The sequence below is a fragment of the Rhinichthys klamathensis genome, unplaced genomic scaffold, assembly GCF_029890125.1.
Source record: "Rhinichthys klamathensis goyatoka isolate OS25496 unplaced genomic scaffold, OSU_Roscu_1.1 h1tg000121l_1, whole genome shotgun sequence".
In the NCBI taxonomy this organism is placed as follows: Eukaryota; Metazoa; Chordata; class Actinopteri; order Cypriniformes; family Leuciscidae; genus Rhinichthys; species Rhinichthys klamathensis.
In genome coordinates this window covers 4,878,541-4,892,469 of record NW_026606658.1, presented here as the reverse complement: position 1 = coordinate 4,892,469, position 13,929 = coordinate 4,878,541, and the positions used below count along the sequence as shown (strand labels likewise).

At 39.2% G+C, this 13,929-nt stretch overlaps 1 protein-coding gene across 2 annotated transcripts; it reads left to right on the top strand.

Annotated features, from left to right (window-relative positions):
- The first annotated feature begins 1,597 nt into the window (after positions 1-1,597).
- sncgb (synuclein, gamma b (breast cancer-specific protein 1)) lies at positions 1,598-12,543 on the top strand. 2 transcript variants are annotated; one of them, XM_056255625.1, is made up of 7 exons: positions 1,598-1,676; positions 1,761-2,039; positions 5,368-5,409; positions 5,490-5,617; positions 5,814-5,831; positions 8,501-8,548; positions 11,032-12,543. In XM_056255625.1, the coding sequence occupies exons 2-7, from the start codon at positions 1,919-1,921 to the stop codon at positions 11,038-11,040; spliced, it is 366 nt and encodes a 121-aa protein (XP_056111600.1). In that variant the 5' UTR covers positions 1,598-1,676; positions 1,761-1,918; the 3' UTR covers positions 11,041-12,543. The 2 variants fall into 2 exon arrangements, with proteins under 2 accessions (XP_056111600.1, XP_056111601.1); XM_056255626.1 differs by lacking the exons at positions 1,598-1,676; positions 5,814-5,831 and having other exon boundaries at positions 1,683-2,039.
- The last annotated feature ends 1,386 nt before the right edge of the window (positions 12,544-13,929 follow it).

Below are 13,929 nucleotides of genomic sequence, written 5' to 3'. Positions count from 1 at the left end.
TAAATTATAGTATACATAATATTACTCACACACACACACACACACACAGATATATATACAGTCACCTAAAGGATTATTAGGAACACCTGTTCAATTTCTCATTAATGCAATTATCTAATCAACCAATCACATGGCAGTTGCTTCAATGCATTTAGGGGTGTGGTCCTGGTCAAGACAATCTCCTGAACTCCAAACTGAATGTCAGAATGGGAAAGAAAGGTGATTTAAGCAATTTTGAGCGTGGCATGGTTGTTGGTGCCAGACGGGCCGGTCTGAGAATTTCACAATCTGCTCAGTTCCTGGGATTTTCACGCACAACCATTTCTAGGGTTTACAAAGAATGGTGTGAAAAGGGAAAAACATCCAGTATGCGGCAGTCCTGTGGGCGAAAATGCCTTGTTGATGCTAGAGGTCAGAGGAGAATGGGACGACTGATTCAAGCTGATAGAAGAGCAACTTTGACTGAAATAACCACTCGTTACAACCGAGGTATGCAGCAAAGCATTTGTGAAGCCACAATATGCACAACCTTGAGGCGGATGGGCTACAACAGCAGAAGACCCCACCGGGTACCACTCATCTCCACTACAAATAGGAAAAAGAGGCTACAATTTGCAAGAGCTCACCAAAATTGGACAGTTGAAGACTGGAGAATGTTGCCTAGTCTGATGAGTCTCGATTTCTGTTGAGACATTCAGATGGTAGAGTCAGAATTTGGCGTAAACAGAATGAGAACATGGATCCATCATGCCTTGTTACCACTGTGCAGGCTGGTGGTGGTGGTGTAATGGTGTGGGGGATGTTTTCTTGGCACACTTTAGGCCCCTTAGTGCCAATTGGGCATCATTTAAATGCCACGGCCTACCTGAGCATTGTTTCTGACCATGTCCATCCCTTTATGGCCACTATGTACCCATCCTCTGATGACTACTTCCAGCAGGATAATGCACCATGTCACAAAGCTCGAATCATTTCAAATTGGTTTCTTGAACATGACAATGAGTTCACTGTACTAAAATGGCCCCCACAGTCACCAGATCTCAACCCAATAGAGCATCTTTGGGATGTGGTGGAACGGGAGCTTCGTGCCCTGGATGTGCATCCCACAAATCTCCATCAACTGCAAGATGCTATCCTATCAATATGGGCCAACATTTCTAAAGAATGCTTTCAGCACCTTGTTGAATCAATGCCATGTAGAATTAAGGCAGTTCTGAAGGCGAAAGGGGGTCAAACACAGTTTTAGTATGGCGTTCCTAATAATCCAGGTGAGTGTATATATATATATATATATATATATATATATATATATATACACACTCAAACAAAAATATTATATTATATTATACACATGTTTTTACTGTGGTAATGGTAAAATATTTATATTCATGGGCCAGATAAGAATGTTTATACACTCAAATGAATTCCCATAAAGAAATAAACAACCTTTTTGAGGCAGAGCACATGTCCCCAAGGTGCAAGAGGATGGCAATAATTGTAAAAATCATCTGGTTTTAATGCACTGCTGGCTAGAGCGTAATAAATATGTAATCAGTCTGTTCTACATTGCTGTGAGAAGCAGTGCACGTCTGCTGTGTGTGTGTGTGTGTGTGGTGGGGGGTGTGGGTGGAGGCTGTAGCTGCAGCACGACTTAAATGCACTGCAGCATCCAGCAGGTTCTGTCTCTCTGCATCCTGTTCTCTTGCGCCTGCTCGCCTCTCTCTCTCTTTCTCACTCTCATTCTACTGCTTTCTGTCCAGGGTGTCCGTGTATCCATCTTTCCCGGCGCAGAATCTCTCTGTATTCCTCTCTCCTGTCATCTGAAACTTTCAGCATTTAGCCAGACACCGTCAGTCCTTGCAAACACTGCCAGGCCCAGTCCGTCTGCAGAGCACCATAGTCAAAGTCAACGTCCAGGATGGATGCTCTAATGAAGGGATTCTCCATGGCCAAGGAAGGAGTGGTGGCCGCCGCTGAGAAAACTAAAGCTGGGGTTGAAGAGGCAGCTCTCAGGACCAAGGAAGGAGTCATGTATGTGGGTAAGTGCAGATGTTTGCTGCTAGTCTCTCTGTGTGTGTCCCACGCAGGGTAAAATAATGCAGTACTACTGACAGTGATAATAATAGCTGTGTTCTGTAAAGGTCTTTGCAATTATTCCCAATGGATTTAATGTAGATGTGATGGATGAGTCTGCATTTCATTACTATATGTGTGTGTGTGCGTGTGTGTGTAAGTGTATTTTGAGAGGAGGGTCTCGGTGAGGTTGTGCTCTAGTCTGCTGATGATCTGTGAGAGTGTAGATGGAGGCAGCTGCGAATGTGAGATTCATGAATGATAAAAAAAAAAAAAACAATGCTGCGAAAATGGTGCAGGGAACAAAACCTGGGGTGTGGTGAAGGAGAGAGTGATGGTAGTACAGACCTGAACGGGACAAAGTAAAAGCTTATAAATACAATGACAATATCAGCGTGCACTAATATTTCAGATGAATTAAAAAAAAAAAAAATAATGTTTTTTAACACATAAACACAAACACGTGTTTTATACAGTTACACTTAATAATTTGAATTATTTTGTTTTTATTTAATTTAAGTCAAGTTGTCATTATAGATCTCTGCATTTATAATAATATAATATAATATACAATTTAACAAAGCATAGTAGTTTATACCAAGATTTGGTGCCGTTACTCATTTTTTATTCATGCATAAAAATGCAGTGTGCACTACAATGCTGTAGAAAGGCCATTTTTAGGCAGAGATTTGCTTTTTTTAATTTGATTTTTTACTTATTTCATGCATGCACTCATGTGCATGTGAATAAGATATATACCTGTTGTTTATCTATCCAATATTACATGAATACATGAATACATTATTTCATCCTCCATGCATTATAAAGTGTTGTTTATGTGCATGTGAACGAGAGAGAAAGTAAGGGGGGCATAAAGGGAGCGGATCAGCTGAGCACTGCAGCATTTACTCCCTCCCCCTCTGTGCTTGCCGTCTCCATGCGTATGTGTGTGTGAGAGAGAGCGTGTGCCGATGCAGCAGGATTTGCCTGGTTGTGAGTGGACTGAGATGACTAACGCTCATCCTCTCCCTATGCCACCGTAGAGAGAGAGATGGAGAAATTAGGTGGAGAGCTCAGTGTTATGTCATAGGCTTGTAGCCCCATAGCGTGTGCTTATGCTCATCACAACAGAAATGAACAGATGGCATAAGGAGAACACGACAGACGACTGAGACAGAAAATACAAACTACAAACACCGTTCAACGTAAAAAGATGACTATATAGGATTCAATGCACGGCCAATTTAATTGACAGCGTCTCAAAATGACCTACACACCATAGAGCGTTCCAGACACTCAAAACTCTCTCCTCGATATAATTTTCATCACCTATAAATCGACGGTGGTAATCTTACCTAATCCAATCAGATCAACAATCAACCTAGCATGCATTTGGGTGCGATGTAATCTTTATAAGCACTCCTCCACCAAGGTCACCTGTGCAGAGGTCACAGGCCTGCAAATCCGCTCTCATCGAAGTGCATGTATTGTCAGGAGACTTCAGAGTGCTTATATGACATTGTGTGCACTAGGGTGTGAAATCATTACTCAGGTTGATTGTTACAAAGGTAGGTTACTTATTCTGTTTGTGAGTCAGAAAGCTACAGCGTTTGGTACTGTGAATGGCCTTTGATCCTTTGATTTGTGTCGTCAGCATCAGCGTATGACGCAGAGTCTTACGCTGATCTCCTCGACTGCAACCGATCTTGCAAACCCTTTATCAACAAGCAGCTCAGATTCCTCCGACAAACAGATAATGTGTATTTGAAAAGCAAACAGTGCAGATAGACTTGGACATATATAAAGTGATCTCCTTTAAGGCACATACAGGAAGACTGCAGGAGAGCAGATGTGCTCAGCCATGCAGAAACTACTCAAAACTAAGCTTTCACGTAAAGAAAGACAGAGATGGATAGAGAAAGAGAGGGAGAAGGAAGGGAACTCTCCAAGAATAGAGAGGGATAGACTGACTGAGTATAAATATAAATTGAAGACATAGTGAAATATGGAAGCAGGTTGGATCCAAATATTTACACAATTTCAACATCTGCTTAGACTGCACTAATAACCGAACAGCTGAAATAATGTCCTTTGTGTTAAATTTTTAAATGTATGATGACAGCAAGGCTGTGATCTGTGTAATATAATGATATTGAGGGTGGATGTAAGACTGACAGGCAAACTCTTTGAAGCGTCTGTTAATGAAGTGTTTGGTATCTTATCAGCTTTAAAGTGGTGCTGGAAATCCCCTCTATTTGCACTGATCTGAATAGTCATCTATCACCTGTGAATAGAGACGTGAGCAGGTTTAAATGATGAGATCAGATTGCTTAAACATGAGACTTGCATTTTGTCTGTCTTAATGTCTCAAGTATGTTGCATATTGTTGAAAATCTGTGTACTTTGCATATTTGTATATTGCTTAATGTTTATTGTGTTTGTGCATTTGTATAATTTTTCACTTATAATTAAACACACACACACACACCGTGTGTATACAGCACAACGAAGATACGGCACAAATTATTCATGCTGTTCTAAAACCATTGTCTATTATTACGTATGACTATGTAAAAACTATTTACACTACCATTCAAAAGTTTGGGGTCAGTAATATTTTTTAACAATTTAATGAGAGAGAGAGAGAGAGAGAGAGAGAGAGAGAGAGAGAGAGAGAGAGAGAGAGAGAGAGAGAGAGAGAGAGAGAGAGAGAGATGAGAGAGAGAGAGAGAGAGAGAGAGAGAGAGAGAGAGAGAGAGAGAGAGAGAGAGAGAGAGAGAGAGAGAGAGAGAGAGAGAAGAGAGAGAGAGAGAGAGAGAGAGAGAGATGACTTTTATTCAGAAAGAATGCATTAAATTGACCAACTGTGTCATTAAAGGCATTCATAATAAACCAAGGGTTCTATTTTAAACAAATGCTGTTCTTTTGAACTTTCTATTCATTAAAGAGTGTCAGATTCCACAAAAATACTAAGCAGCACAACTGTTTTCAACATTGATGATAATAATAAGAAATGTTATTTATAATTGTAATAATATTTCTTACTATTTTCACTGTATTTTTTATCAAACAAATGCAGCCTTGGTGAGACTTCTTTCAAAAACATTAAAAAATCTTACCAACCCCCAACTTTTGAACCGTAGAGTAGGCCTATATTTCACATTTTGACTCAGAACATCAATAGGGTGGCTTTTCCTCTACATGCTGTTATATGGAGCTCATTCTTCCGTATAGTTGTAAAATGAGGTTGTTGCACCATTCTCGTAAAGAACTTTTCATGTTTATTTCTTTCAGGCAACAAGACAAAGGAGGGAGTGGTGTCAGGTGTAAACACAGGTGAGAAATGAATAGGTGTGCCTCTTTAGAAAATATAAATTGAGAATTGAGAAGTCATTGACATACACTATCCCTCACAGTTGCCCACAGGACCACCGACCAGGCGAATATTGTGGGTGAAACAGCGGTAGGCAGTGCTAATGAAATGGGACAGAAGACAGCAGAGGGGCTGGAGAATGTGGGTGCATCAACCGGCATGGTCAACCCGGTGAGTGACAGCGCTCTCATGCGGTTCTCCACTGGCATATCGTCCTTTCAGATGACCCAAAAATCGGCATATTTATCTTTCTGTTTAATATTTCATGTGTATTGCATGTACTACATGTGGCTACTGTATTTATACTGTGTTTTGTGTTTAACATATTCTGTTTGTTTCCCTCCCCGTACAACTGTGCTGTTGACAGGATGAGGCTTTATATGAGGTGCTTATTAAATGGGCTTGGGAATGGTGGTTTATGAGACTGAGCTTTAAATTTAGCTGACTGCTGTATGACAGACAACACACTGATGGGGCAAATGTGCGCAACCATCCATATAACAGCAGAGTTCAGTTGGCTTCGTTCAATCCCCACTGGAGTCATTCTCTTCATTGTGCATAATGAGATCGAATGGCTGCATTGATTACCTGGATTCCCTTTAAGTTCATGATTTGTCAGTGTTCAGTAATTTGCTGGAAAGAAAACTCTACTTCTGCTCAGAACTCAAGGGAGCAGATCCATGTTGTTTTAGTATTATTTATATACTATTATATAAATAATATTGCATTTCTAAATTTAGTTTGTTTCTTTAAGTTAAAATTTTGAATCTAATATTTATATTCTATTTTATTTCAGCAATATTCCAATTAATGTAGTTTTAGCTAACAATAACACTGGAGCTTTAGTCTCTGACAACTAAGTGAATTGTTGTTCTGAATCTACACTAATAGCATCATCAAGATCTATCCTTATATTTACCTGTCTAATACAATCATTCCCATTGCATCGACTAACAGCCTGTGCACTCTGTCATGTCTTCTACCAGAACATGTATTCTGGCAGGACAGACCACGTAAATGACACTAAAGTGTGCATTTCTAACTGCTCATGGATAATGCATGTTTTCCCTGCACAATATTACTTGCTGTTGCTCCTTTTCAAATAATGTTAAATGATGGTCTTATACATTTTAACAAGTTCAATAATAGTCAGGAATAATGGCTATTCTAGAACCAAAGTTTTGCCTTCAAAACATAATTTAATACATACATTAATATGTATTTATTAATATACATAAAAGTCCTTAAAATTCTGTATTGTACAAAAACTTTTCTGGAAGTCACAGATCAGTTTTCATTCTCAAAATGGGTTGTCATAAGCTTTTTAACTGTGATTATAGATATTCAGAGAGCAATTGTGCTTCAAAATAATCATTAAATCAAAATGACCCTATATACGTTCACATTCTTGGTCTTATTTTGGACGATTCATTGGTGCACTTTACTTTAAGGACACCAGGGGTCTCAGTTATAAAATGTTGCATAGACACCGTCCTACATTTAATCCAGTGGTTCTCAACCCTGTCCTGGCGTACCCCCAACACTACACGTTTTCCTTGTCTCCCTAATCAAACACACCTGATTCAACTCATCAGCTCATTATCACATGGGTTAATGAGCTGATGAGTTGAATCAGGTGTGTTTGATTAGGGAGACAAGGAAAACGTGTAGTGTTGGGGGTACGCCAGGACAGGGTTGAGAACCACTGATTTAATCTAAGAGAGTGGTTCTCAACCAGGGGCCCACTAGGGCCACAGCAAAGTTCCAAGGGGGCCTCAAGATGACTTTAAAACAAAACAAAACAAACATTGAAATAAGAGAAAACAACTAAAAATCAAGATATTTCTTATTTTAATTCACTCTCTTAACAACTACGGTTCCCAACTTCCCACAACAGTCTTACAATATATACGAGAAAGCCCTAGTATAAAAGTGTGATGTCAAGAATATTTAAATATATTGTTATGGAGTCAAAAAGGTTGAGAACCACTTAGCATACGCGCACTGTAAGAATCAAATCCCGTACTATTAATATTGGCGCTTAGATGTAACTGCAGAACCGCAGAAGCACACGTCACAGCAGTCTGAGAACAGCAGCACCAAAAGTTAGGGTGGTGCTGAGGATCGCATACCTCGCTTCAACCACTAACCCTAGCCGTCTCCATTACTGTAAGCTGTACCTTAACGAATGCTCAACCCCAGCCAACCGCTGAACGTACCCTTAATGACGCTATAAGCTCCACCCCAACACCGGTCTAAGACGTCCTCAGACTGCTGTGACGTATGGCTCTGCGGTTCTGCAAAATACCTGCAGTACTCCTAAGCTGTCACAAAGAAAAGTGCGTACGCCTGCTTGGAACCTGACGTTGTGTTAAGCACCGCTTTGATAAATCTGAACATTGGTGTGGATTTTAGCGTAGGCGCACTTCTAAGATCAAATCTTTGCATACACGTTTTATAAATGAAATCACAGATGGTTGTCACAGATGGTTGTCTTCGCAATCTGTCATCAAAATCGAACTTACTCCGCCTCTGAAACGACTATCCTTTTTGGCAAATGTTACAGATCGCAACATTATTTTTTTAATTTTGTTGAAGGACGGGAAGATTTGATGGGGATGTAGAGAAGAAAGCTAGGACTAAGACTGAGTCCTTTGAGGAGGACAGTGACAGTGACTCAGCAGAAGAGCAGAACAAATAGAGAGAGAGAGAGACTGTGGAAGAAGATGCGCCTGCCAGCTGCATTCACCTTCCACAGGAACTCCATGGCCATCGATTACATCCCTCCCTCCTTCCCTCCATCCCTGCAGAGACAGCAGTCATAACACTGCAGTAAAGAGACATTGTCCCTCTGCACAGGGAGTGTCTGAGAGCCGAGGCCTGTAGCTGTGCTGCATCCCTGCATGTCTGAATGGATATTCTTTAGTATGGCTATGACAAAAGCAATGTTATTGAGCTCTGTATGAAGATTCACTGCTGAACATATGAATGACAGGCGGAGCTTAAGACAGCAGCAGCAGTATCTTGAATCTTAATGGTGTCTGTATTCCACAGGGTGACTTCTCCCATGGGGGCGGCATGGAAGGAGGAGAGGGTGGAGAGGTGAGTACGGAGAAAAAAAAAACACTTTCCATAAACAATTATACAGCTTGTCCCATTGTTTGTTTGTTTTTTGTTAGATAAATTTGTTTCGAACATAAAATTAGCTTGCCGTAAATTGTTTTAAACAAATGTGTATGTCTTCCCTTTAAAATTGAGGATTTCGCCTGTTCCGCCTCAGAAGTCTTATAGCCTCTGATTAATTCTCATGAAAAAAAATTAATAAAATCAAATCATATATATATATATATACCATCGTTTTTGGGGTTGGTAAATATCTCATGCTTAATAAGTTGGCATTGAATTGATCAAACAATACAATAAAAACAGTAATGTTGTGAAATATTACAATTTAAAATAACTCTTTTCTATTTTAATATATATTTTAACATGATGGCATGTGATGGCAAAGCAGAACTTTCACCATCATTACTCCAGTCTTTAGTGTCACATGATCCTTTAGAAATCATTCTAATATGCTGATTTGTTGCAAAACATTACTACTTATCAATTTTGAAGACAGTTTTGCTTACTATTTTTGCAGAAAACCTTGGCACATTTTCTTTTAGGATTCTTTGCTGAATATAAAATTCAAAAGAACAGCATTTATTTCAAATAAAAAAAAATAGTATTTTAAATGTCTTTGCTTTTGATCAGTTTAATGCGTTCATGCTGAATAAAAGTATCAGAGTTTTGAACAGTAGTTTGTATATAACATAATAGTGTATAGTGAATATAATAATTATCTATAATATTCTATATTATAAAATATATAATATTTTAGAATGAATGAATGCTTTATACAACCCCATTTCCAGAATAGTTTGGACATTTTGTAAAATGCAATCAAATCAAGAATCTGTGATTTGTTCATTCTCTTGAACCTTTATTTAACTGACAAATGTACAAATAAAATATTTCCAACTTTTGATTTTGTAAATATAAACAAGTTTTGATTTTGATGGCTGCAACACACTCCACAAAAGTTGGGACAGAGGCATGTTTACCACTGTGTCACATCACCTTTCCTTTTAATTACACTTTTTAATCATTTGGGAATTGAGGATACTAATTGCTGAAGTGTTGCAAGTGCAATATTTGCCCAATCTTGTCTGATACAAGACAAGATGGTCATCATTGCCTGATTCTCCTTTTCATGATGGGTCATACTTCAATAAGAGACAGATCTGCTGGTGCAGAGTGTCTAGAAACCACTCAGTTTTAGCATGTGCAGAATGAGGCCTGGCATTGTCTTGCTTCAGGAAAGATGTCATCTTGATGGCAGTTTATGTCTCTGTACAATCCAAATATATGCCTCCATGTCAGTGATGTCCTCACACAAATGCAAGTCACCCATACTGCTTGCACTGATGCACCCCAATACCAGGACAGATGTTTGCTTTTGCACCTGTCACTGATGAAAATCTGGATGGTCCCTTTCGTCTTTGGGACTGAGAACTCAATGTCTGTTTTTCCCCAAAACAAGCTGAAACATGGACTCATCTGACCACAGCACACATTCTCACTGTCTTTTAGACCATCTGAGATGAGCTCTGGCCCAGAGAACTCGCCAGCATCTCCGCATAGAACTGATGTATAGCTTTCTCTTTGCGCAACAGAGATTCAAGTGGATTTCTTGATGTAGCGTCAGACTGTGTTAAGCTAAAATTGTTTTCTAAAGCATTAGAGCTCCTAAGCACATGTGGCTGTATTTAACAGAGTAGCATGATGATTTCTCATGTAATGCCATCTGAGGGCTACTGCCTTGCCCTACACAGACTGAGATTTCTCTGGAATCCATTCACGATATTATGTGTGGTAGATGGTGAAAGACATAACTTCTTTGCAATCTTGCATTGAGAAATGGAATTTTTAAATTGTTTGACAATTCTCTCATGATATTTGGCACAAAGTGGTGAGCCACGACCCATCTTTGCTTGCAAAGACTGAGAAGCTCCTTTTTCACCCAAACATGATACCCTCACCTTCTACCAATTCACCTACTCATTGTGGACTGTTTCAAAAGAGTTGGATAATCTAACCTTTATAATCTTTTCACTTTTGCTTTGCCTCTGTCCCAACTTTTTTGTAGTGTGTTGCAGCCATCAATAACAAAATTTGTTTATATTTACTAAATACAATTATATTGGTCAGTGAAAACATTGGAAAACTTTTGTAATTTTGTCAGTTAAAAAAAGGTTCAAGAGAATTAACAAATCACAGATTGTGAATTTTATTGCATTTTACAAAATGTCCCAACTTTTCTGGAAACGGGGTTGTATTTGCATATGTTTATTGCGATAAAATGGACCTCCTGAGGTCATTTTCTAAAAGTTAAACACTTACTTTCACTGTCTATTTCCTGAAAAAGAAAAAAGAATGACTTGATTCTGAACTCTCTCTATGGAAAGTGTCTAAAGCATCTGTGCAGATAAGAATGACTTACCGTAATCTGTGTTGAACATATTTTTCTTTCGGTTCATCAGGGTTATTAGTCCAGAGGGCTGAAGCTGAAACGGTCCCCTCCCTTACCTCCGAGTTTCTGCTCCAAAGCCTCACCTCGACCCGACTCCAGATGTTACCGATATTTTTTTGTGACTGTATGGAAAACCAGAGTTGAAAAAGACTTTCCCTGAGCCCTGTAGCCTTTAGATGTGTGACGCTTCCCCTCCTCTTCATCTGTGGTGGCATCATACTGTTCTCTAGTGTTATTGTCATCCCTCTGCCCGTCCACACCTCATCAGACACGATCAAACATACACCCTCACTCACTCCTTACACAAAAAAATGGACAGGAACCGTGAAGCCCAGAGGCTGATAACAGAGGTTGAGGTTGTGTTTTAGGACCATGTCTGAAAAGAAAAAAAAAAGATACCCGCATGACCAGTAATGTAAGAAAAGCAATACATCTCATTTCATCAGGGCATGTAGCAATGTGCGTCTGGATCTTTGTGAGATCATAGCCATTTTTCGATTTATTTAGTCTTGAAAATGCTGCAATGTACGCAATGACAAGTTGTATGTACATTAAGAGATACATTACATTCCTTTAGTTCAGTGTGTGTGCAGAATAGAGTTACTGTGTGCTTGACCAATAGACTTACCGTGTGATTTGTTAGAGTAAGAACAAATATGTTTATTCACAAAATGTGAACGCATACTGTATACATAGATACTGTAAAACAAAAACAAAAAGATTATCTGTATTGATGTAGCTGTGCTAGACTTGCATCTCTTCATTAGCTTGTACATGTGAGGTTTGGTTCAATTTGCGATTGAGTGAAATGGGTCTGTTGAAAAAGGGTTTTTGAATCCTTCGGCTGCTAGGACAACAAGAAAAGACAGTCTTTCGATGTTGTGGAAAGAGATCAAATCTTCAAACACATCCTGTTTCGTCCTGATTTTGTTGCAATGCATGTGAAGTCGGTGTGCGATCATGAATTTGTGATGCCAATGTAAAAGCAATACTACAGCGCCGTTGCAAAGTTTGTCTTTGGTCTGTTCTGTAGCACTGTGCTATATGCTGACTCTAGGAACTATGTTTTACCAAGGGAATGCTAAGAAGTGTAGATCTTTACTAATAAGATGACCGTCTTCATCTTCATTTAGCCTTGCCGTCATGGCCACCCAAACCCGTCCCTGTCCTTTCACTCAACGGCGTGTTCAGATCCACCCCAGGCTTGTGTCTGCTAGGTAACTAAGACAAAGCTATCAAACATTGCAGTTTGTTCTTTCTTTGAAGCCACAAAAAACTGAAGACTGCATGTTGCCTTATCAGCACTCGGATATTCACACACATGCACACACACACACGATCAAAACACAAAAACACACTCTTCTCAAGCTTTCTTTCTTTGAGCCTGTCTCTCTTTGCTCTCTCTGAAACACACACACACACACACAAACAAATGTCCCACATATCTTTTATGTTGGCATCAAAGCAGGCAAGCTGATTTTATAAACTGTATAAGTGAAATAAAGAGTTTTGTTGAAATCTATGCCGAATATGTGTCATTTTTGATTTTGCGGGCGGGATTGGAGGTCTCGTTTGCAAATGTACTATGCACTAGAAATATGGTACAGTTCTCACTATTAACTACAACTTTTGCCTCAATACACTTTTAATTGCTGCTTATTAATAGCAAGTAAGGTAGTTGTTAAGTTTAGGTATTGGGTAGAATTAAAGGGGTCATATAAATGCCATTTTCATACAAGTTAATTTGATTCTTTAGGGTCTAAATGAAAAGTTTGTAATATACTTTAATTAAAAATTCTCATGAGTATTGTAAGAAAACACTCATTTTACCTGGTCAAAAACAGCTCTGTTTTCAGCACGCCGTTTAAATGCATGCGTCTTTAAATGATAATGAGCTTCGTTCACTCCGCCCCTCCGTTCTGTGGGGCGTTTTGACACAACACACATGGAGTGTTGCCTTGACAACAGTTGAGGGTATATTTTGGAGAAAGAAGGGCAGCAGGAGTCTCTGAGGACACATCTGTGCAACCGTATCAGTTTGAACCGGAGTCGGAGCCGGAACAAGATGACGGCCCCGAAGAAGTTCGACAATTAAAGGGGTGATGAACTGAGAAATCAAATTTTCTTTGAGCTTTTGACATCTAAGAGGTTATCAAATTATAAGAATATCCTGTAAGTTTCAGAACTGAAAACGTCCTTGTTAGTCCAATAAAAGCTTTTATTGACACCAGGCTCAGCAAACGACTCGTTTTTCAAAGTGGGGAACTATGACGACAAAGAGGATAAAACACCACCCCCGCAGAAGAAGATCAACGCCTACTTCAACACGGCCGGTTTAGCCCCGCCCACCGATTCGCGCATTACACGAAACTCATAATATGCAAAATTGTTATCCACTCACAGCAGTGGGCGTTTACTTCCAAGTCTTCAATGCGAGACGCCCATAAAAACCGAGCATTTTTGAGCTAGGCTCAAACTAGGGTAGAAAGTAGCCTATTACTTATTCATTTTGATGTTTTTGAATGTAAAAAACAAGCGAACGTCATAAGTTGACCTCAGACAACAATATAAAACAATTTAAAAAGCCAGTTCATGACCCCTTTAAGGCTCGAATAGGACGTTTCTGAATGGCTGGTTAACGTAATGTCACTTTGATCTATCTTTGTATGTACTGGCAGGGTAGAGTAGTGAGATACGAACGCTATGTGTTTACTGATGTATACGTACACAGTTTGTAATAACACAATAACCATAACGCGTTGTTCATTATAAACGTGGGATTATGAATTATATTGAGAACGTCGTACATAGAAAACATGGCGTAATGTACCCTGAGTGTAAACCTTAGCCGCATTCATCGTGAAGCGTGCAAGCGATTTGCAAAGATTAATATAAAGTTTAATAAAAC